Raw genomic sequence first — 23,842 nt, 5'->3', positions numbered from 1 at the left:
ATGAAGTTGACTGCTGTACTAATGGCAGAAAGCCAAGAGGAACTAAAGAGCCTCTTAATGAAGGTGAAAGAGGAGAGTAGAAAAGCTGGCTTAAGACTCAACATTCAAAAAAAGAAGATCATGGCATCTGGTCCCATCATTTCATGGTAAATAGATGAGGAAAAAATGGAAACAGTGACAGACTTAATTTTCTGGACTCCAAAATCACTGCAGACAATGACTGCAGCCATGAAATTAATGCTTGCTCTTTGGAAGAAAAGCTATGACAAACCTAGACCACATATTAAAAAGCAGAGACATCATGTTGCTAACAAATATCCATATCATCAAAGCTATGGTTTTTCCAGTAATCATGTATGGATGTGAGACCTGGCCATAAAGAAGGCTGAGCACCAAAGAACTGACACTTCCAAATTGTGGTGCTGGGGAAGACTCTTGAGAATCCCCTGGACTGCAAGGAGATTAAACCAGTCAATCCTAAAGGAAACTAACCCTAAATATTCATTGGAAGGACTGATCCTGAAGCTGAAGCTCCAATACTTTGGCCACCAAATGAGAAGAACCAACTCGTTGGAAAAGGCCTTGATGCTGGGAGAGATTGAGGGCAGAAGGAGAAGGGGACAACAGAGGATGAGATGGTTGGATGGCATCATTGACTCAATGGACGTAAGTCTGAGCAAACTCCAGAAGATAGTGAAGGACAGGGAAGCCTGGTGTGCTGTAGTCCATGGGATCACAAAGAGTTGGACATGACTAAGCGACTGAACAACAAGCTGTACTACTTGTCAAGCAGTGGCCTTAATTAGTTTATTCAGAATTTTCAATTTCTACATGGGCAGAAAATTACAAAAATATAAACTTCAAGGACACTGAGGATCCAACTCTTTTAGGGCATTCCAGATAATATTAAAGAGATGTTTATTTGTTCATCAAGGATTTACTTGAGAAAAAACACATGCAGAGCACTATTGAGCGAATGGAATGGAGCAAACGCTGCAGTGAATGGCTGTATATTGTAAACCTACATGCACTACATAATAACATTCAAGTGCCTTTCTTTTATAATATTCTTGGTACAAGAGGATCATCTGTTCTCAATTGAACTTACAAATTTTACTTGTATAACATTGCTGTTTGAACTTAAAACTTGAATACTTCTGCCAATGCATATTTAGACTATTATTACTATGCCAATCAAGTGAATGAGCCTCAAGTAATGAATTGTATGGCTCGCAACCTCTTGGTTGTACACAGGTAAAAATATAGATCAGTAGATGGATTATGCTGATGTATTAAAGAAGCTAATAATATCTGATTTTAAAAATTCTTAAAATTCATGATAGCTGATTTGTCCTTTAATCTAGTATCATAGAAATCATTACCAAGGGTGGCTTCATTCATATTGTCAAATTCACAAAAACACTTAGGTATCTGTAATCATACATCTCTGTTAACATCAAAAGGAGACGAGTACACCAGAATAAATATTCTCAAAGGCATAAATTTAGAAAATAGAGAAAAATAAAAATGAGCTACTAGAACTGTTGGTTTAGAAAAACAAACAAAATGGAAATAAGAAAGAAAGGAGAAAGGAGGGAGGGAAGGAGGAAGATTTGTCCCTTCATCAGTCAGGGAATGATGGGCCAAGTACCCTCAAAGTGCATGAGGACTGAGCGCTAGTGCAGCCAGTCACTTTGCAGTAATCATGACATTCAAGGGAGGCATCAACCACCAAGACAATGGCGCAGCTGTTAACCCACTTCAACAAGCAACGCCCAGTAGCTCTGCTGGTCACATTCCTCTTCCACCAAGCCTTGTGAAATATATCTCTGAATCGCTTTGATATTACTTCCTGTGTAGTCTTTGAATTAAACCATTTCTTTCTTTTTCCCTCACCAACACCTTGGTATTCACAATCATCTCCTCTTTCCATCTCCTCTTTCCACGGTAGTCCACTAACTGGTTCTGATTTTCACTATTTCCCTTCTTTAATCTGTTTCCCACTCTACAGGCAGAGAGATCTTTTCAACATGCAAACCTATAACCTGAAATCCAGATTAAGTGCTTCCAATACTTGAATAGGTCCCTTTATTTTTAGAATAAAGACCAATATTTTTACCATGGCTAGCTGAGATGTGGGCTACATCCTTATCTTCCCCGGCTCCAGCTGTCCTTTGATTTGCCATGGTCCCCTCCTACACATTAGACTTTCTCATGCTGATGCTTTAGCCTGGAATGCTTTTCCTTTAACTCTCACTTCTGATAACTGCTAGTCATTTTTTGGATCTCAGTTCAGACATCACTTCCCCAAGGGCACATCTGGCCTTACCCGTAACCCACAATAACTGGGTCAAGCATTCAGTTAGATATTCTTGGCATTAGGCACACCATTGCATTTATCACAGTTTATAACTATACACTTATTATGGGTAATTAGGTGATTATTACTGATCTTTGTCACTAGACTATAAGCACAATAAAGAAAAAACAGTGTATGGTTTTCTCATAGTTTTAACCTCAATATCTAGCAAAATTTATGGCACACAGTGAACAAGTATTATTTCTTCAACGAATAATGTGTGTCAAAATGAGGTCATTAACAAGTGGTTAAAGCTACAACAAATTGCTTTATTTCCATTCACCAGAATCACTCTGATCAGAGTCTGAAGGGTGAAATTACTTCACATTTCATAATGAACAAATTCAATGATTTTGTTTAAACTCTAGAATTTTTAGCATCCCATAGATGTGGCCAAAATGAAAGTTCATTAGCATCTTTCATTAGTTATTACAGAAACAGAATTCTACTGCTAAATTGGCATTTTAAAATTTTCTATTATCGATCCCTCATTATATAAGAGTCTTAGGAGATCTTCAAAATGTCATTCAGCCTGTTGGTGACAGCATAGGGATGAAAATCAGCCATTTAAAATCCCAATTTTTCTTTTTTTTTTTTGCTACAACTATGCTGTAACTTTTAGGTTTATGACTTCATTTTCATTTTTGGACATTTGTAAGACACAACAAGTACCCATAAGAGAAATATCTCCAAATGGTTAACTTTGTCACATTATTTAGACTTCTGCTTTAAAACATTAAAATAAAGAGCAATATTTTTAGAAGTGTACGAAGCCTAATTTTGTAAGAAATTAAACATTTTCATGCCTTATTTGCAATTTACATTGTACACATTAAATGGGGGTGAGAGGAGGACAGTACAAGCTTTCCTGGTTTCTTAATATTCTGAGGCAAATAATTTTTCCAGTTAAGTCTACTTGTCCATAATTCTATTTATGAAAACTCAAAAGGAAGGTAAATTTTGAGGAAGGGGTTGGGGATGTGACAACAGCAGATGGAAAAGCACTACTGGAATCCAGTCTATTACAATTGGCTATGTGACCTTGGACTGAGTACTTCCCCTCTGTAAACTTCCTCATCTGTACAGTCAGGAAATTGGTCTAAATCACGAGCTCTATCTGTTGATGGGTTTCCATGATCCCATTAAACCCTTTGGGGTGTGTATGTACATTTTTCTGGGAAGAGGATCCACAGTTTCTATTTTGTTGGCAAGGATCTGGGAAACAAAACATGTTAGTTGCCTCTGTCCTTCCTAGTTTTGAAAATGGAACAAAGCAACACATAGAATTATAATTTTAGATGGAAATCAGAAATAGTATAATTATTAGCATGAGCAATAAGATTATTTGAAGAGCAGATTCTGCACAAAGGAATACTATCATCAACCACATATTTAAGTATTAGATGAAGAACTTCACTGGAAGGCCAGTTCAGATTTTCCATGAGTAGAATCAATTGTCGCAGACCAAGGTAATAACTACATATAACAAAATCTCAATATGTCACATATTTTCAGTCCTTCCTTTTTATCACTGTTTTAATGACCAATTCATGTAGGCCTGCTATATAGGATTACAAGGAGTGGAAGCAATTCAGGGAAGTTTGTCAGCAAATAAATACTTTCTTACACATTTCAGGATATCTATTCCAAAACATTTTGATGATAACTTTTGGATGGTTGAATATCCATGGTTGCTGTAGTACACACATATTTATTAAAGACAGAAATAAAAGTCACTCTACATATCACTTATTTCCTTGTTCTATGTCTTAATGTAATAAATATTGCTTAGTTTTCTAGACACCTGTGAAATATCAGTGAACAAACTAATATCTTCTGTCCGCATGGTGCTTACATTTCAGAAGGGAAGAAATAAAATAAACAATATTCATAAAAATAATTAAGCCAGTTATTATTTTTAAAGGTGATAAATGCTTTGGCCAAAAATTTAAAAAGAGTAGAAAAATTAGGAACCAGAGGTAAGGAGAATGGTTCCAATTTTAAATATATCAGGGTAGGCTTCACTGAGAAGGTGTTATTTAGCAAAGACCTGAGGAGATAAGGGAGTGAGTCAGGGTTACTTATACACCGGAGAAGAGCTTTCTAGACAGGGGGAAGAGTCAAGGCAAGGATATACTTTATGGATTCAAAGAATAGCCATGAAGCCTTTGTGGCAGGGAAAAACCAAAAATCATTCTGCTGCTAATGATGTGACCGGCAAGAGCTTAATATCTAAAATATACAAACAGCTCATACAACTCAACAACAACAAGAAAGCAAACAACTCAATCAAAAAAATGAGAATACCATAATAGACATTTCTCCAAAGAAGACATACAGATGGCTAGGAGGCACGTGAAAAGATGTTCAGCATAGCTAATTATTAGAGAAATGCAAATCAAAACTACAATGAGGTACCACCTCACATCTGTCAGAATGGTCATTGTTAAAATGTCTATAAACAATAAATGCTGGAGAGGGTGTGGAGAAAAGGGAACTCTCCTACACTATTGGTGGCAATATAAGTTGGGAAGCCACTATGGAAAACAGGATGATGGTTCCTCAGATAACTAAAAATAGAATCACCATATGATCCAGCAATCCCAGTTCTGGGCATATACCCAGACAAAACTATAATTCAAAAGAATCCATTACCCCTATGTTCGTAACAGCACTTTTCACAATAGCCAAAACTTGAAAACAACCTAAATGTCCATTGACAGATGAACAGATAAAGATGTGACATATGTACAATGGAGTACTACTCAGCCATAAGAAAGAACAAAATGGCATGTGAAGCAACATGGACACAACCAGAGATTATCATACTAAGCGAAATCAGAAAGAGCAAAATAAACACATGATACCATTTATATGTGAAATCTAAAGTATGATGCGAATGAACCTATCTGCAAAACAGAAATAGACTCTCAGACATAGGATCAGACTTGTGGTGGCCAAGATGGAGAGGAGAGAGAAAGATGGACTGGGAGTTGGAAGTTGGTAGATGCAAGCCATTACATTTAGAATGGATAACAATAACCACCTACTGTGGTACAGGGAACTATATCCAATCACCTGGAATAAACCATAATGGAAAAAAATATAAAAAAGAATATGTATATGACCATAACTGAGTCACTTTGTTGTACGGCAGAGATTGGCACAACATTATAAATCAACTATACTTCAATTAAAAAAAAAAAGCATCTGCTTATGGTCATGAATTTTGTAAAATGTTCATCTTCCAGTTGATACCTCATTTTCTGTTGCTTATTTGTTTAAAATCAAAGTCCTAACTCTTGAACAATTTTCGTAGAATCTCATATTTGTCAAGAAAGGAAAAGTGAAAATTCTGAGAATTTTAAAATCACCCCAAAACCATGATCGTAGTTTAAGCCCCTCAGTTTCCACAAACATATATTTGGCAATGAATTGTTATATAATACACAAATATGCCATTTAATAAGAGATGATGTCACTATAAAGACATTAAGTAAAAGATTTTCATTTTGAACATTTAGAGATTGGGCACAAAGCATTTGCTATACTCCAACAAAGGAAAATTCCAAGATTCACAGCCAACATAAAAGCACCCATTCTTTCTGAAATGTCACGGCTCTTTTAGACATTTGTTACACTGTTCATTTCATTAACTTTTTTTTTTCCAGAAAAAAAAATCACAATTATTGTGCAATTTCCACAGCATTTATCTGGGTGAATATCTCCAAAAAGAATACATATAAAGGTAGTACTTTTTTTTTAACAAGAGAAGCTCAGTCAGCTCTCCCGCAAGTAAGCATCTTATTCTTGCCTCTGTGCATTGCTGAAAATGCATGGTGATCCACAAGCTTAGAAATGTAACAAGATGTACACAGTCCTACCTTGCCCATATGATCCTTTTTGCCAAAGCCAGTGGCAGCTGCAATGCTCCCTGCTCCTTCTACTGTCTTCTGTGCTACTGCAGTCACCCCTGTCACCACTGCCTCGCCAACGTTTGTCACTTGCTCTTTGGTCTTCTCAGCCACTGGGATGAATCAAAAACAATGACAGATTAAGGGATGGTGGGCCAGCAGCCACTAGGAATAATTTCACTTCCACTAACTATCAACTTCCAAAGACCTATATTCACACACATAGATAACTGGTGAGTCAGGAGAAGAAAAAGTTACTGAGATTGCTAAGTGAGCGTGGCTTAGCCAAACAACAGATTCTTTGCCAAGATAGTCTATGCAATCATGCAGATATTTAAAGGTGTTTCAAGCCTAATGATCACAAATTTAGGGCTATAAGCAATTTCGCTCTGATTTACATTTTATGAAAGAAAGTTTACAGAAAGCAAGGCTTGCAGGTGTAGTTGTATCAAACTCAGCATGAAATATTTCTTTATTGCAATTTCAATGCCAAGTCTTTGATCTCACTCAGCATGTTTTTTTCATCACACCTTCTGAGTCACAGAACACATACATGCTCTCACATGGTACCATCAGAAATAAAACAATAAAGTGAGGGATGACTATGCTGATCCTTTTATGAAACAACAGATAGTTGAAACAGAATGAGTTTTAGTGTTAAGATTTATCTTCAATCATTTTAATGGGAACAAAAGAGCTAGACTTAAAGTATGAAATGAAATGGTTTGTTGAGCACACTTAATTTCTTTTCATTAAAAATAAAATATGGAGATTCAGTAGGATTTTAAAAATAAGTTAAATTTTAAGATGATGGTATAAATAGTTTGGGATTAGATTTAGAAAGAGATTTGATCTCATATAAAAAATTATCCAAGACTATATATAACTGTTGAATTAATCTTTCTATATTAACTCCATACAAATATCAAATAAACAAAGCTTCAATAAAATAAAAGTTTGTTTCAATTAATTAAGAGTTTTATGAAAAAGGAGTAAAAGATGAGGTTCTACACTTTTAACAATTTCAAGGTCAAGGGAAACAAGACAACTCTCCACCCAAACCTTTTTCCAGTAGTCATGTATGGATGTGAGAGGTGGACTATAAAGAATTCATGTTTTTGAACTATGGTATTGGAGAAGACTCTTGAGAGTCCCTTGGACAGCAAGGAGATCAAACCAGTCAATCCTGAAGGAAATCAGTCATGAATATTCATTGGAAGGACTGATGCTGAAGCTCCAATAATTTGGCCATCTGATGCAAAGAACTGACTCATTGGAAAAGACCCTGATGCTGGGGAAAGATCAAAGGCAGGAGAAGGGGATGACAGAGGATGAGAATGGTTGGATGGCATCACCAACTCAATTGACATGAGTTTGAGCAAGCTCCGGGAGTTGGTGATGCACAGGGAAGCCTGGCATACTGCAGTCTATGGGGTCGCAAACAATCAGACACAGCTGAGCAACTAAACTGAACTAAAACCTTGTAACACTTACACTCATAAAGCCTGGGTCTTGCATTCTTATCTATATGTAATGTTTTTCTTCTTTTCTGAGGAATTCAATGAGTTGTACTATGTGAGCTGTTAAGTGTTATGTGCTAGTCACCTGATTATTGTACAGATTTCATTTCACCAGTTGGGAAGGGCCAGTCCCTGGGTCAGGAAGATTCCCCTGGAGAAGGAAATGACAACCCATTCCAGTATTCTTGCTTGGAGAATCCCATGGACAGTGGAGCCTGATGGGCTACTATTCAAAGCACTGCAGACTCTGACACGACTAAACAGTAATAGTGTGGTCAGAACAATTGGGTTTTGAACACAATTGGGTATGTAGGGTCATGGAAGTTGAGGAGGTACATAAGGAAAAAAGGAAAACGAGTCTCACTCCTCAGTGTAGACAATAGGGGGAAACGAAAGTGGCCCCAAGAGTCTAAAAGCACCAAGAGTTCACAGCAGGTATTGCTTGCTATTTGCCTTTTGCTACTTCTGGGGATGTGGTGGATGCTTACCAACTAGTCATGGCTATACTCAATGCAAAGTTCAATTTAAATGCCAGTGAAAAACTGTACTGGAAATCTCATGTTTTTAAACATTTCCAGAATGTTGATGCTTTAAAAATAGTGAATTATGGGCTTCAAGTTCTCTTTTTTTTTCTTTTCTAAGAACACAAGTAGAAAATTTTACTTGAAAACGAACATTTCTTGTTATAAAATCTCAAAGACAAAAATAAATTTTGATCTTTTTAGAGATTCATAATTTTTCTTCTGCCAGCCATGAAACTTTATTTTTATAATTCTAGATTTATATACATACTTTTTTAATGCACATAAACTGCACAGTAAAATGCACTTTGTAGTTTATTATAATTTATTAGATTTTACCACTGTAAGAATAAGTAAATTATTTACATTACAAAATGGCAGAATTTACATGTAGCAGTGGTGAACCTTTTACTTTCTTAATTTATTTTTATTTTTTGGCTGTGCCATGCAGCATGTGGGATCTTTCCCAACCAGGGGTCGAACCCAGGTCCCTGCATTGGAAGCATTTAATTTTGACCACTGTACCACAAGGGAAGTCCCTGATAGACACATTTTAAGATTTCTGTAGGAACTGATTTACCTAGCAGATAATTTACTGACCTTAAACCCCTTTGTTAAAACCCACCTCAAAAGTTAAATTCCATGTTAATAACCTCTTTTCCCAACAACTGTCCTTCTTCCTCCTCCTGTGTACTCATAAAATTTTAAGTATATCTTTACTACTGAACTTTTTATTTGCACCATAATTATTGATTTCCCAGTATGTCTATCCACCTCCACTAGTATATTTTGAGTTGATCAAAATCAGAGATCATATTGTCTTTATATTATTTCATTGTAATACTCATTAAATAATTTTGAGTACATTAAAAGAAACTTTGTGTATATGTCTAATTTATACATTAATTTCAACAATTGTTGACTCTAATTAACAATAAAATTCCACAAAGGAAATGTGGCACCAACTTTTAGAATAAACAGTAAATCTAACCTATAACATTAAAAAAAATTACAAAATTAAGATCTAGTTTTGAATTAGTATACAAATTACAGATATGAGGACAAGAAATGTATATTTTAAAGCAGTTTAACAGGGAAATTTAAAATGTAACATGTTGAAAATTAACTGTGTTCATTATTGTATAACAAATTTCTGTGTGTAAGAATCAAAGCCTGCAGAAGATCTCCAACAATAGGAATTTCTTTATATCATACTTTAATGAGGGAAAAAATGAGAATGAGTCAGCTTATATCAAATCATTTTTTTTAATACCTTCAAAGGCATGTCATTCAATAAGCCCAGATTAAGTGCACTCTCATATTTTCCTATAATGTGATGTACTGACAACTGAAATAATAATGTCCTGAGATCAAAAAGCCAGGGATTAATGTAGAGTTTTCTGGATTTTATCTTCAGATTATCTAACTGGGAGGATTAATTTTCCCTGGATGTTGTAGGTAGAAAACGCCCAGCCTAAGTTTACTGAAGTCTGTATTTCTACAAAATAGTTAATGAAATGAATCTTGTGGAAATTTTTCTTTTAACATTAGCTGATAATGTTATGCACTTTATAACAGTTTCTCAATTCCCTGCTTTAAAAGTAATAACAAAATTAATAACAATTATTTAGTATTTATTATGTACCATGATAAACATTTTAGGTCATATACAAAAAGCAACCAATTCTCTCTCTGATTAACTACTGAGATTATTACCTTAAACATTTATTTTCCCTTATAATATGAATTTAGAATTTTACATGAAATAACTTTACTCAACAAATTAATTTATCTGATATGAGAGAGGGATGGCCCTTATTGCAACTGGTTTATCCTACTGCAATTTTCATGGCCAGATTACTTATAACTACATTTTTGATATTTTACTACTGCCAGGGTGATTGACTGGTGCTGTGCTAAGTCACTTCAGTCATGTCTGCCTCTTTGCAACCTGCAGGGACAGGCTTTTCTGTCCATGGGGATTCTCCAGGCAAGAATACTGGAGTGGGTTGCCATGCCCTCTTCCAGGGGAGCTTTCCAACCCAGGGATCGAACCCAGGTCTCCCATATTGCAGGCAGATTCTTTACCATCTGAGCCACCAGGGAAGTCTTTGGTGCAATGATGTAAATACATTTTACGTCACTGGTGCAATGGTGTAAATACTGCCCATACCAAAATCATCATGGTCTCCCTGCTTAGAAGGATTTTCCATAGTGTTCTGGGGAACACTCACTGAATTGAACTCTAGTAACTATCGAAAAGGCTTCCCTTGTGGCTCAGCTGGTAAAGAATCCGCCTGCAATGCGGGAGACCTGGGTTTGATCCCTGGGTTGGGAAGAGCCCCTGGAGAAGGAAACAGCTACCCACTCCAGTATTCAGCCCTGGAGAATTCCATGGGCTGTGTAGTCCATGGGGATCACAAGAGTGGGACACTACTGAATGACTTTCACTTTTTTCAACTATTGAAAGAAAGTCAAATGAGTTTTGGAAATCCTGGGTTAAACTAAATTATGTAAATTTATTTACTATAGAACAGCTCAGTTTCTTTAATATGCTAAAAGGAAGACAGGATATGCAAAGTTTCCAAACACTTTAAAACCATGGAAACATTAGCTGGCAGGCTACTGTTTTTCAGAAACAATTTGCAAAATATTGTCTTATAGTACAAAACTTCAGTCACTTGTACCAGGCCAAGTGTGTACGCATGCATGCACACAAACACCTCAAAAACTCATGTTTACATTCTATCATTCTAAAAAAAACTCAAAAATTCTGACTTTGTCAATAGTTATCCTTGCAGCCCATCTGCATAGCCTCTATTGGATGGTAGTATTAGTTTATTCTCTAATTTTTACCACAGGCTCTAAACTTTGCAATATGCTTATCCTCTTTTTCATCCATATGGATTCTCCTTCAGTTATTACAATGAAAAGCTGTTAATCCAAGTAGATTATCTTCATATAGCATAGTCTACAACTGTCTGATAACTAGTTTTTACAAAAGTCATACTTTATACCATGCCATTTATAGAAGGTCCCTACAGGGCAGTTTATATATACTGAATCCAACAGAGCAAATGTATGTTGCGCACTTTAACTTAGCTTCTAGAAGAATTAGTTTCAAAGGGTTGTTTTTTATTTATTTACTTTCAGCTGCACTATGTGGCTTACGGGATCTTAGTTCCCTGAACAGGGGTTGAACCCAGGACACGGCAGTGAAAACCCATAATCCTCACCACAAGGCCACCACAGAACTCCCTGTTTTGATTTTATACTCTAACTTTTTTAGTCAAAAGTATGTATAAAAGGGCTTCCCTGAGAGCTCAGTTGGTAAAGAATCTGCCTGCAATGTAGAATACTCTGGTTTGATTCCTGGGGCAGGAAGATCTGCTGGAGAAGGGATAGGCTACCCACTCCAGTATTCTTGGATTTCCCTTGTGGCTCAGCTGGTAAAGAATCGGCCTGCAGTGCGGGAGACCTGGCTTTGATCCCTAGGTTGGGAAGATCCCCAGAGAAGGGAAAAGCCACCCACTCCAGTATTCTGGCCTGGAGAATTCCATGGACTATATAGTATGTATAAAGGTATATATAAAAGTCATATAAATATCTTTCTCCACTAGCTACCAAAATGTAGCTCAAGGTAGATTTCACTACAAAATAATAGTAAAACCTAGGTAATACATACCATTTGCCTTTAGTATTCTAGGTATTTATATATATTCTCATTCACTGAATTCTTTTATAGATGAGGAAACTGAATCATAGAGAGGTAATGAATCTTGCAGAATAGTCACACAGCTAGTAAGGGGTAAGCAGAAATTTGGACTAAAGACTTCCGGCTTCAGTGTTTGTGGCCTTAACCAAAACATTGTATTAATATTCCCATTTGATTTTCTCAAAATCTATTTTATAACTTAGCAATAGAAGCATGTTATTTTGCTGAGGCCCTGCCATATTTACTGTTTTCTCATCATATGAGTTATATTTTATATCTGATCGTATGATTATATCTTATTTTATCATGCCTGTCAGAAAGCTTGGAGTACATAAAACATAAAACTCAATCACAGCAAGTCCATATATTAAAGTTGCTAAATTGTGATTTTTCTATTTCTATCATTATCCTCCTGCTCTTCCTCATCATCACCACCATAATTTTCATCATTTTTGCTATTCACTTATTGTAATCTTGTTACAGACCTAATTTCAAAATTTGGGTGAAATTAGGCCAAACAGAGATAAATACAATAAATAATTCACTGATCATCCCAAGGGTATTTCCTAAAATGTCTTCTGAATCAAGGAAGTATTATAATTTGTATATTTTAGTGTCAGAATATTTCATTGTACTCTATAGAAAATTTTCATTCAACTCTTTAAAAATGGCAGTCCTTTTATGATATTCCACTATCATTTGCCAGAACATTAAGTTGACCAGAATACTCAAATGTTATACTACTATAAGTTAAACAATGAAACTAGTCAATTCAGTCATCATTCTTGACAATTACAAACACTTTTACTTATTTATAACAAATACTTAACATACTTAAAATATTTAATATTTAATAAAGAATCAAGATTAAACAAAGCTGATGTTTTCTAGAATGCTCCTCTATGGGCAGAGTGGTTATTTATATTTACATTCTGAACGATACGTGCTGGGCTATCCTGCTTACTAGATATTTTCAATATCATCCTTGAATATAAGTTCCACAAAGCTTACCTGTTGTCACACCATGAACTACCCCTTCCTTGGTTTTGGATCCTACAAAAACAAACAAATTCAAACCATAAGCTTCAAAGTCACCTTTACTGCTAATGAGCTACTTTTAAATACATCTAATGGAAAAACAATATCTCACTCTTCAAAAACCCATATGTAAAGATATCCTCAGGGAGCAAAAAATTTTAAACAAAAAAAGTCAGTAACCATTACAACAAATACAACAAAGCAAAGCTAAAAGGATACGCTCCAATTAAGATTTTAGCACACAGTAACAGCTTTTCAACCCCTTGTGTCCCACTTCACATATCAACTTACAGAAAGTTAAAAAGAAAAGGTGAGAAAACACAGGGTCTGGCTGGGAAGGTGATTTTGGATTCAGAACTGCAGAAGCTCTACTAAAATGCAATACAGAGAAAGATTCCTTAACCCATGGAACACAAATGGATGGGGGAAGGAGAGAAGGAATTCATAGTTGTTGAACATCTATTATGAAAAAGGCATTTTTCATCTCATTTAATGTTTGTGATAACCCCCCATTTCAAATCATGCCCATTTTATTCCACATGAAGCAATTACAAATTAAAGTTAAATGATTTGTCTGAAGTCACCAGCTATAAGCATGTTCAAATTAAGGGCTCTGTGACCCTAAGCCCATATTGTTTCTATGAAACCAGGCAAGCCTTCAGAAGGAATACAGTATTTGATCACTGAAGTATGACTAATGCTAGCTTCAAGAAGGGGCAAGATAGGAATTTTCCCCAAATCTTGACCATTACCAAACCTTTACACAAAGAGTTTATGAATATGTATTGCTAAAATTAAGTTTGTGAATAATTCTATTCATCAGCTCTCTAACATTGGATTTTTAGTGTAATTCATACAGCTTTTTAATGATCTTGGAGAAAATAACAACAAAAAGAAAATTCATTTGAAAACTACCCTGTAAGCTAAATAAAGTAATTCTATCAGACAGAGAAGAATGTAAGGAAATTAGGACCAAAAAACTGGGAAATGAATATTTATCATACACTACCTGCCACCCCTTCAACCCCTTATTTTTAAAAACAACTAGTAAAAATATATTTTAACAGTTGGCCTGTAGTCTATTCTCTCTGCCTCAGTTATACCTGATAATTTAATCTTTGGCTAAATCATGGAATGTATCCTGAACCAAATATACAAGAAAGACTTAATGAGGTTGCTTTGTATCAAACCAATCACCTTTTTTTGGCTGTCATAATTGTTTAGTAGTATATGTTACTGATGATTAACTTTTAATTGATAAGTAATCTGCAATGAAAAGATAAAGCTACAAAATACGTGCCAAGTGGTATGTCACCAGTAATGTGATAGACAGATAGACCTTATAGATAATTAGATCTCATAACAGATAACAGCTGAAGGGACCCTAGATCTGATGGCATCCCTAAGCTGATGTAGCCCACATCCATTCCCTTCTTCTCTGTTATGACTTCACAAAGCTGCAGAGTAGAGATCAGAAATAATGCCTGGGCACTGCCAAGGACTCAATTATGCTGTTGTGCATGTCATGTTGACTATCTCAGTATGTTGGAGGTGAAGCAAATTGTGACTTGGGAGTTTGATATCAATCTACAGTCCAGACCACTGCTACTTATTGAGCAGAATTTCACTGGAAGAGTTTTGAAGGTCATTTTCTTTCCTTTACTGTTACAATACTTAGCATAGAACTACATTTTTTTTTTTGCTTTTGAATTTCACTCTCAACTTATAATTTCTAAACCATTTGATTGAGAAATTTTTGGTCCATTAAATTGAAGTAGGTTGATTGAAAATTTGTATACAAAGATATCACAAAAGGAGAAAAAAAACATAAAAATAATACTGATCCTTATGGTGGTTCATCAATTAGCATTAAAAGCTACTCTCTCATGAGGCTTAAGAAAACCATGTGCTAAACTTGTTCAGCCATAAGTGAAACAGGAAAATTTTCCCTAGTTACTTCTAATCTTTCAATCTAGTTATTGATAATAGTTCTTATAATGAAGGATAAAATTATAGAAAGAAAATACATAGACAAAGAAATTATTCTGTTGCAGAGTTTGTGTGCATGAGTTAATCGTTCAGTCCTGTCAGACTCTTTGCAACCCCGTGGACGGTAGCCCACCAAGCTACTCTGTCCATGGGATTCTCCAGGCAAGAATACTGGAGTGGGTTGCCATTCCCTTCTCCAGGGGATCTTTCCGACCCAGGGATCGAACCCAGGCCTCCTGCGTGGCACAGGTTCTTTACCATTGGAGCCACCAAGCAGCGTTTATTTGACAATAATAACCATGGCTCCTACATATAAAAGTACACTAACAAAAATTCTCAATGAAATGTTAATGAATCAAACACAACAATGCATGAAGAGAATTATACATCACAATCAGGTGGCATTTATCATAGGTATGTAAGGCTGGTTCAATGTTTGAAAGTCAATTAAGTAATTCTTCACATCAGCAGGACCAAAAAGACAAATGTCATGATCATATTAATAGATGCAGAAAGAGCATTTGCAAAACCGAACACCTGCTGCTGCTAAGTCGCTTCAGTCGTGTCCGACTCTGTGCGACCCCATAGACGGCAGCCAACCAGGCTCCCCTATCCCTGGGATTCTCACTTGTGATAAAAAACCCTCCCAGTAAACTAGAAATAGAGAAGTTTCTCAACCTGATAGAAAATATCTACCAAAAAGTCTACAGCTAACAACATATTTCATTGTGAGACACTAGTAACTTTATTACCAGGAACAAGGCAATAATATCCCCTTTCACCATTCCTTCAACATCTTACAGGAAGCCCTAGCTATTGCAATAAGACGAGGAAATAAAAGATATCTGGGAAAGATGAAACAAAACTGTCAAGAATGAATAAAAAATATTCTGGTGCTAATAAGTTATTATAGAAAGATTGCAGGATGCAAGGTTAAAAAGTCAATCACCTTCCTATATACCAGTAATGAATGGAGCAGAATTTGACATTAAAAACACAGTATCATTTACATTAGCATAAAAAATAAATAAAATACCTGGGCATAAATTTAATGCAATATACAAGATCTATATGGGAAAAATTATGAAGCTTTGATAACAAAATCAAAGAACTACATAAATGGAGAGAGATTCCACATTCATGGATAGAAGACAGAATATTAACAACATGTTGCTGCTGCTGCTAAGTCGCTTCAGTCGTGTCCGACTCTGTGCGACCCCACAGACGGCAGCTCACCAGGCTCCCCCATCCCTGGGATTCTCCAGGCAAGAACACGGAGTGGGTCGCCATTTCCTTCTCCAATGCATGAAAGTGAAAAGAGAAAGTGAAGTCGCTCAGTTGTGTCCAACTCTTCGCGACCCCGTAGACTGCAGCCTACCAGGCTCCTCTGTCCATGGGATTTTCCAGACAAGAGTACTGGAGTGGGGTGCCATTGCCATGTTAGCTCTTCCCAACTTGATTTTACAATTCCATGTTCATGTATGTATACACACACACACACACACACACACGCACACACACACATATATATATATAGAGAGAGAGAGAACCACCAACTCAATGGACATGAATTTGAGCAAATTTCGGGAGATAGTGGAGGACAGAGGAGCCTGTTGTGCCATGGTCTATAGAGTCACAGAGTTGGACACGACTTAGCGACTGAGCAACAACAATCTCAAGCAAAACCCCAGTTATTTTGTGGATGTTAACAAACTGATTCTAAAGTTTATGTGGAGAGGCAAAGATCAAAAGTAGCCAAAATGGTATTGAAGAAGAACAAAGTTAGAGGACTGACACTACCAAATTTCAAGACTTCTTACAGAGCTGTCATAATCAACACAATGTGATATTGGTGAAAGAATAAACAAATAGATCAAGGGACTAGAAAAGAGAGCCCAGAAATACACAAACATAAATGTAATCAACTGATTTTTGACAAAGGAAAAAAGGCAATAAAATGGAACAAAGATAGTCTAAACAAATGGTGTTAGAACAACTGGACATCTACATGAAAAAAAATAATTTCAACTTTATACCCTTCGCAAGCAAATAATCCAAAATGAATCATAGCCTTAAGTGTAAAATGTGAAACTATAAAACTTCTAGGAGATCACATTGAAGAACATCTACATAATCTCAAGTATGGCAATGACTGTTAAGCTATACCACCAAAGACACATCCCATTAAATCATTAATAAGTGAGAATTCATTTAAATTAAAAACTTCTATGAAAGACAATTTCAAAAGAATAAGAAAACAATCTACAGACAGGAAAATATTTATGAAATATCTGAAAAGAAGACAGAGAACTCTTAAAAATCAAAACTAAGAAAACAAATAACCTGATTAAAAAATAGGCCAAAGATCTTAATAGATACTTCATCAAAGAAGATGTGGAGATGGCAGATAAGCATTTGAGAAGATGCTCCACATCCTATGTCACCAGTTTTAAAATACAAATTAAAATAACAGTGCAATGCCACTACATATGTATTAGTATGACCAAAGTCCAGAACACTGACAGCACCAAATTTTGTCAAGGAAGTAGAGTAACAAAAACTGTCATTAATTGCTGGTGGGAATGCAAAATGGTGTAGTCCCTATGGAAGATAGTTTGATGGTTTCTTTGAAAACTAAACATATTTTATCATATGACCCAGCAATTGTTGTGCTCTTTGATATTTACCCAAAGGAGCTGAAATCTTATATACACACAAAAACCTGCACACAGATGTTTATAGCAGCTTTATTCATAACTGCCAACTCTCTGAAGCAAGTAAGATGTCCTCCAAGTACCAAGATGTAGGAGGTGAATGATAAACCTGAGACAACAGAATATTATTTGGCACTAAAAAGAAATGAGCCATTCAAAGACATGAAAGAATTTAAATGCGTATTATTAATTGAAAGAAGCCAATCTCAACAGGCTAAACAATATGTGATTCCATTGATATGACATTTTGGAAAAGGCAAAACTATGGAGAGAAAAAGATCAGTGATAGCCAGGGGTTGGGAGAAGGCCATGAATAAGTAGCGCACAGAGGATTTTTAGGACACTGAAAATACTCTATATATTATAATGATGAATGTGTGTGTATGTTAGTCACTTAGTCATGTCCGACTCTTTGTGACCCCATGGACTATAGCCTACCAGGCTCCTCTGTCCATGGGATTCTCCAGGCAAGAATACTGGAGTAAATTGCCATTTCCACATTTGTCCGAACTCACAGAATGTATTGCAGCAAGAGTGATCCTTAATGGAAGCTATGGAGTTTGGATGATTATGATGTGCCAATGTAGGTTCATCAGTTGCAACAAATGTACCATCTGGCAAAGGATGTTGGTAATTCGAGAGGTTATGCATGTGTGGGGGTTGGGGTACATGGGAAACCTCTATATATCAATTTTTCTGTTAATTTAAAACTGTTATAAAAATTAAGTCTTAAACTTTTTTAAGGGATGCCTTTTTACTTATAGGTTCTGCTTTATTATGATATTCTCACAAGAACTCTGCAAGATACTCGCATTTATTCAAATTGTATTTTTACAAATGAGTAAAGTGATGCTTAGATATGTTAAGTACCTTCCCCATTATCCTAGAGGTAAAATGTGGTATAGTCTGGACTGGAATTTATTTATTTATTTTTTTTCATTTTAATATTTTTTTTTGGAATTTAAGTTTAACATCAAATCTACATTTTTTCCTACTTTATCAGGAGTCAGTAAACTATAGCCTATGAGCCAAATAAACTCTCCAGCTGTTTTGGTAAGTAAAGTTTTATAGGAACATAGTCACCCTAATTATTGTTTATGGCTGCCTTCACTTCAGGAGGGCAAAGTTGATCAGTTGAAACAGATATCATACCCTAAAATTATTCAGTACCCCTTTACGGAAAAAGCTTGCCAAAACCTGGTAGTACTATAACTTCACAAGATCATACTTCATCCTGAATTATGTATTTGTGTTCAACTTTTAATTGACTTTAAAATATTAACTGATAAATAGTATATAGAATGTACTCTGCTAAATACCATAATAAACACTGAAGATTATTTTTTAAAATATGTGCACATAAATCGAAATTTCATATAATAATCTCAGAGAAAATAACAAAATTAATCTCTAAAAAATTAAGTCATTTTATTTGCCCAAACTCATGGTTGAAAATGAAAACAAGTACAATGTTTTCCAGATGATAATCCTGCTTATTACCTGGAAAATAGCAACATGTTAATGTAATAGTCAGTGGTTCTTGGACTCATTCAAAACTAATAAATCAATATTATCCAACTAAAAAAAATCTTAAAAGTAACTAAGTTATAAAGTAACTGAAATCAAGGAATGGTTACAAAGCATGCACTTGCACAACTTGGAACACTGAGGACAAATATAAAAATACTGATTATCTAAATGTCACTGATTCAGTATTCCAAATTCCACCTAAAAAGGTACAATCCACATTTCACAAGAAAAAAACTGAGATTAACTCATTGAATTTTCCCTCTTGTAACATCTTTTAATTCAATGACTTTCTGAAAATATACTTTAAGATAAAGAGTAATTTAACTAGAGGTTTGTGGTAAGATTAAACCAAAATAAAGAGTCTATGAACAGTGAGAAAAATATGAGAAATATTCATAAAAATCATTCCAAGTATAACTTTTCTCCAGCCCATCTATATCAAAGAGACAATATAGCTTTCTTTCACCCCATAGACATAGACAGAGTATTCTACACAATCCATTATGCTCATCCTCCACTTTCTTACTCATCCTTTGGCTACTGTTGCTACACCTGCTACGAGAGAATGTGACCTAGCTCAGAGGAGGAAAAGAAGAGACAGAATGGGCAGTGGGTGAATGTATGTTTATGTGCCTGTTTGTATCCCAATAGATGAGTGTGTGTCTATGTGTATGCCTATTTCTTCACCCAAAGAATTCCAGGTGACTTGTGAAATAACACCTAACCTAACACAGTTTAAGATAAAAAAAAAGAGTAGGGCTTCCCTGATAGCTCGGTTGGTAAAGAACCTGCCTGTAATGCAGGAGACCCTGGTTTGATTCCTGGGTCAGGAAGAGCCTCTGGAAAAGGGATAGGCTACCCACTCCAGCATTTTTGGGCTTCCCTTGTGGCTCAGTGGGTAAAGAATCCAGTTGAAATGTGGGAGACCTGGGTTTGATCCCTGGGTTGGGAATATCCCCTGGAGAAGGAAAAGGTTATCCACTCCTGTATCTCCATGGACAGTCCATGGGATCACAAAGAGCCAGACAGGATGAAGCAACTTTCACTTCACTGCAAGAATACTCTGATGTGGGAATTTATAAACAAGGAAAAACAGTAAGCATCTAATTTATTGTATCATTTGATAAATGAACTATATAAATGTCTCAGAGATATTAGCAGCCTTCAAGCACTTTCTTGAGTTTAGTCCCCAACTTACCAAGTGGTCACAAGAAGCAACTCCAAAGACTTGTCTGTCCTTTCCTTTTTAGGGTCACAGTAGGTCTCTCTTTACATATCTCAAGATTGTATCAACATCTTACTTTTAAATTAGGATACACTGAAATTAGCCTACATTATTCATGAAGATAAATCAAAAGCTCATGAAGGAGTTTGATTTTAAGATACTATTGAATATTTTCTAAGACTGAGTTTTTAAAACTGTCCTCAGAGCTATAGTTACTTACACATAAAAACATTCATTTTAAAAAAGAAACAAAGTCCTAAATATTACTGCAAAATTAAATAGTCTGTAAAAACAAAATAGCCCCACTTTGTATATTAGCTCAAACACACACATTCACCTACTTACACACACCTCTGATTCAGCCCATCACTTTGAGTGGAGATGCAAAACTGAATCAAGTGAGAAATACCAGCATTTAAAGCAACAATCATCCTAACCCATCAATCCCAAATAAATATCAAAGTGACATTTAGGGCTTACCTACCTACATAGAGAACACCCTCTTTTGTCCTTCCTGCTGCTTCTGCCACACCCTGCTTGGTTTTTTCAGCAGCAGCCACGACTCCCTCCTTGGCCTTTGAAAGTCCTTTCATGAAAACATCCATGGCTAACGAATTCCTTTACACCACACTGGAGAACACAAAATACACTTTGAGAACTTCTGCGTAAAATACGAAATTAGAACCACCCAAAGTAAAAACTATTGAAAGATCAATAGAATCCTCAAAAGAGTGAGATTCTCTTAAGTGTACCTCCATTTCAACCACTGGACAAAGGAGGCTTTTCTTAGCTTTTGCATTAAAAATTTAGCATCTCCCATCCATCTTGGCTGGATAAAGTCTAGCCGCCTAAACATGGATTAGGATGAATCATATGAGCTGTTCTTAACGCGTTTCCTAAGTGGAATTGCACGGAAAGATAGACTCTTCTTTTAACTTCCCAGGGTCCAAATGGTGACAGTGTAAGTTAGAAGTGCGTTTAGAAGACACCACAGGAAAAGGAAAGGGACCTGAAGGCAGGGGGTCAGGGACACGCTTAAATTCCAGAAGGCAGCTAACAGATCAACCACGAATAGGGGAGGGAAGGAACCACTCACTCTGGGTGTAGCTGAACCTCAGGCCAACTGCGAGCCCACCGCCCTCTCTCTAATTCACCCAACCATGCACCCGACCCTGGACTATCAACCCAGAATGTGCAGGAGGGCGCGAGTTCACAACCGCGGAAGCCTCAGGAGGCGCCCCAGCCACCCGTGGGGGCGTTCTCAGTTCCTGGAACCCGCCCCCAACCCTGCGCCGCACCTGTTAACCCCTTATCACCTGTTGACTCGCCCTCTCAGCGCTCCCACTTAACCATTTGCCAAACACAGCTTGTTTACTTCACAGAGAGAACAGAGAGGGCGGACTAGGGAAGGGGGGCGGTTAAGGAAAGCGACAAACAAAAGTTGAATACTCATACTCCCTGGAGCATCCTCGCGTTTCCCAAAGGAAAAGCTTATCCCTGAGAATCCAGACCTCTCGGCCTCTGAGGACGAGAAGAGGGAAGTAATCGAAGCAGGAGGCAAACAGGTCAATTTTCTTTCCTCAAGCTCACCCTAGGGATAAGCACTCACCTCTGAGAGAGACGCGACTACAGCTGGTCCTCAGCAGCGCGCCCACCCCCACCCCGCGCGCGCCCCCGGGCGTCCGCAACGACTCTTCTCCCACCAGGTGTTCTCCATGACTTCCAAAGCTGCCCAGTTAGTTCCACAAGCACTTACCAGATTTCCTCGGCTCCTCGGAACTCCAATTTCTCCCCCACCCCCACTTTAAAAAATTTAAAAACAATTCCCAAATGTTATTTAAGTGGGAAGAGAGAGGATAAAGAGCGCACAGGAAGGGTGGAGGCGGCACCAGAAGAGGGATGGTCCCCAGAGGAGGCGCCTGTCAGCACAAGCCTGCGCTGGGAGGCGGGGGGCGTGGGAGGCAAACCCACAAACCTGCCGTCGAATTGCCACTCCTCGTCCCCCGCACGCGAGGATTCGAGAGAAAACAGCAGAAGGTCGGAAGGGAAGGGTTGGGGGGGAGCGGGAAAGAGCGCCAAGGATGCTAAAGGCGCGGCTCGGTCCCTGGGTCCGCTCTAAAGCCAGCACACACCTCACCCGGCGTCGCCGCGCTCGGTCGCTCGCCCCCTCTCCTTCTAGTCTCCGTGGTCCTCCTCCTCCCCTTCCTCTCACCGCCCCCGCGGCTGATTTGTCAGCTCCTCTCCCCGCCCCTCTCCCGGCGCTTGCTGCTTTCCCAGCCGCGTGCACTTCACTCTCTCCTCGGATGGGGATGGGGGCGGGGGAAGACGGAACCTCCAACTCCCGCCTCCCGCCTGGACCTAGGGTACTGGAAGATGGGGTGCTCTTCGGCTCACCTCGAGTTCAGGGTCACGGGAGCTCTCGTGGAGATCCCGAGTGTTAGGCTTGGGCTGAAGTCTCTCCCTCTTTCCCATCACCCCCCATCCTTGTCTCCGCCTTTCCCTCTGGTTCCTCGCGGGGACCCCCACGTCAGATCCAGCCTCGGGAAGCGGGGAGTGTGACAGGTCGACCACCAAAGACAGAGCCAGTCTCTCGAGGAGCTGCTGAAAGAGACAGGCAGTCTAGGAAGCGTGCTCACATTAGCTCTGCCAAGAGCACGTTTCCCTCAAATCAATGTTAACGATGCTTTTGTTTAAATATCCCCCAAATTTGGGCCTACTCTTAACCTCTAGTGAGCCCGATATGGTCTCGCGGGCGGAGAGGAGACTAGTAACGAAGAGTTACAGGTTGAAGAGGCAGGAGGAGGCTAGTCAAATCCTCTCTCCACCCCACTATCACCATTTTCTTTTCCACCAATCAGCGGCTGCCAGACGCTGTTTTCTTTTCGCATCAGTGGAACAAGGAATAAACATTCCGCAGCCGTCGAAACCAAACGGCTGGACGATTTTTCATTCTCAGAATGGAATTTACTTTCCAGATGCAGGTGCCTAGATGGAAGAGACATATCCAGCGTGATTGATTCTCCTGAACCAGTATATCCAGTTTTTTCAGAGCCTTCTGAAAAGGGAGATTCTATCAACACATACCACTCACTTTCCTGACTTCGAATTCACGTTGTCCTCGGTGCTGACACGCCAACCCCATCTCCACACACCGGCACATAGACAGACACACGCAAGAGGTTCGAGACAATTTTTGCACTGTTTAACACAGTTTCACCTTTAAAAGCTGGTGGGGAAACAGCTGGTCCTGGATCACACCGGAATGGAGAACGAAACTCCTCCCCCCAACGGACTCCCTCTGCTTTCTTTGCCTGGAA

At 37.8% G+C, this 23,842-nt stretch overlaps 1 protein-coding gene across 6 annotated transcripts in view; it reads right to left on the bottom strand.

Annotated features, from left to right (window-relative positions):
* Positions 1 to 23,317, bottom strand: part of SNCA (synuclein alpha) — a 147,367-nt gene extending 124,050 nt beyond the window's left edge. Inside the window, exons 1-4 of one of the 6 annotated variants that reach the window (XM_061419682.1) lie at positions 22,920 to 23,317; positions 21,010 to 21,155; positions 13,041 to 13,082; positions 6,244 to 6,386 (exon numbers count right to left, since the gene is read on the bottom strand). In XM_061419682.1, coding sequence (XP_061275666.1) covers positions 6,244 to 6,386; positions 13,041 to 13,082; positions 21,010 to 21,130 — 306 coding nt within the window. In that variant the 5' untranslated portion in view covers positions 21,131 to 21,155; positions 22,920 to 23,317. Of the gene's footprint in view, positions 1 to 6,243; positions 6,387 to 13,040; positions 13,083 to 21,009; positions 21,156 to 21,621; positions 21,778 to 22,134; positions 22,223 to 22,281; positions 22,821 to 22,919 lie in introns of those variants that run through there. The other 5 variants (XM_061419676.1, XM_061419681.1, XM_061419677.1 and 2 more) reach the window with 5 other exon arrangements.
* Positions 23,318 to 23,842: the final 525 nt, after the last annotated feature.

This window comes from Bos javanicus, chromosome 6, assembly GCF_032452875.1.
Source record: "Bos javanicus breed banteng chromosome 6, ARS-OSU_banteng_1.0, whole genome shotgun sequence".
NCBI lineage: Eukaryota > Metazoa > Chordata > Mammalia > Artiodactyla > Bovidae > Bos > Bos javanicus.
Note: the sequence above shows the minus strand (reverse complement) of the source record. Positions and strands in the feature narration are given on the sequence as shown.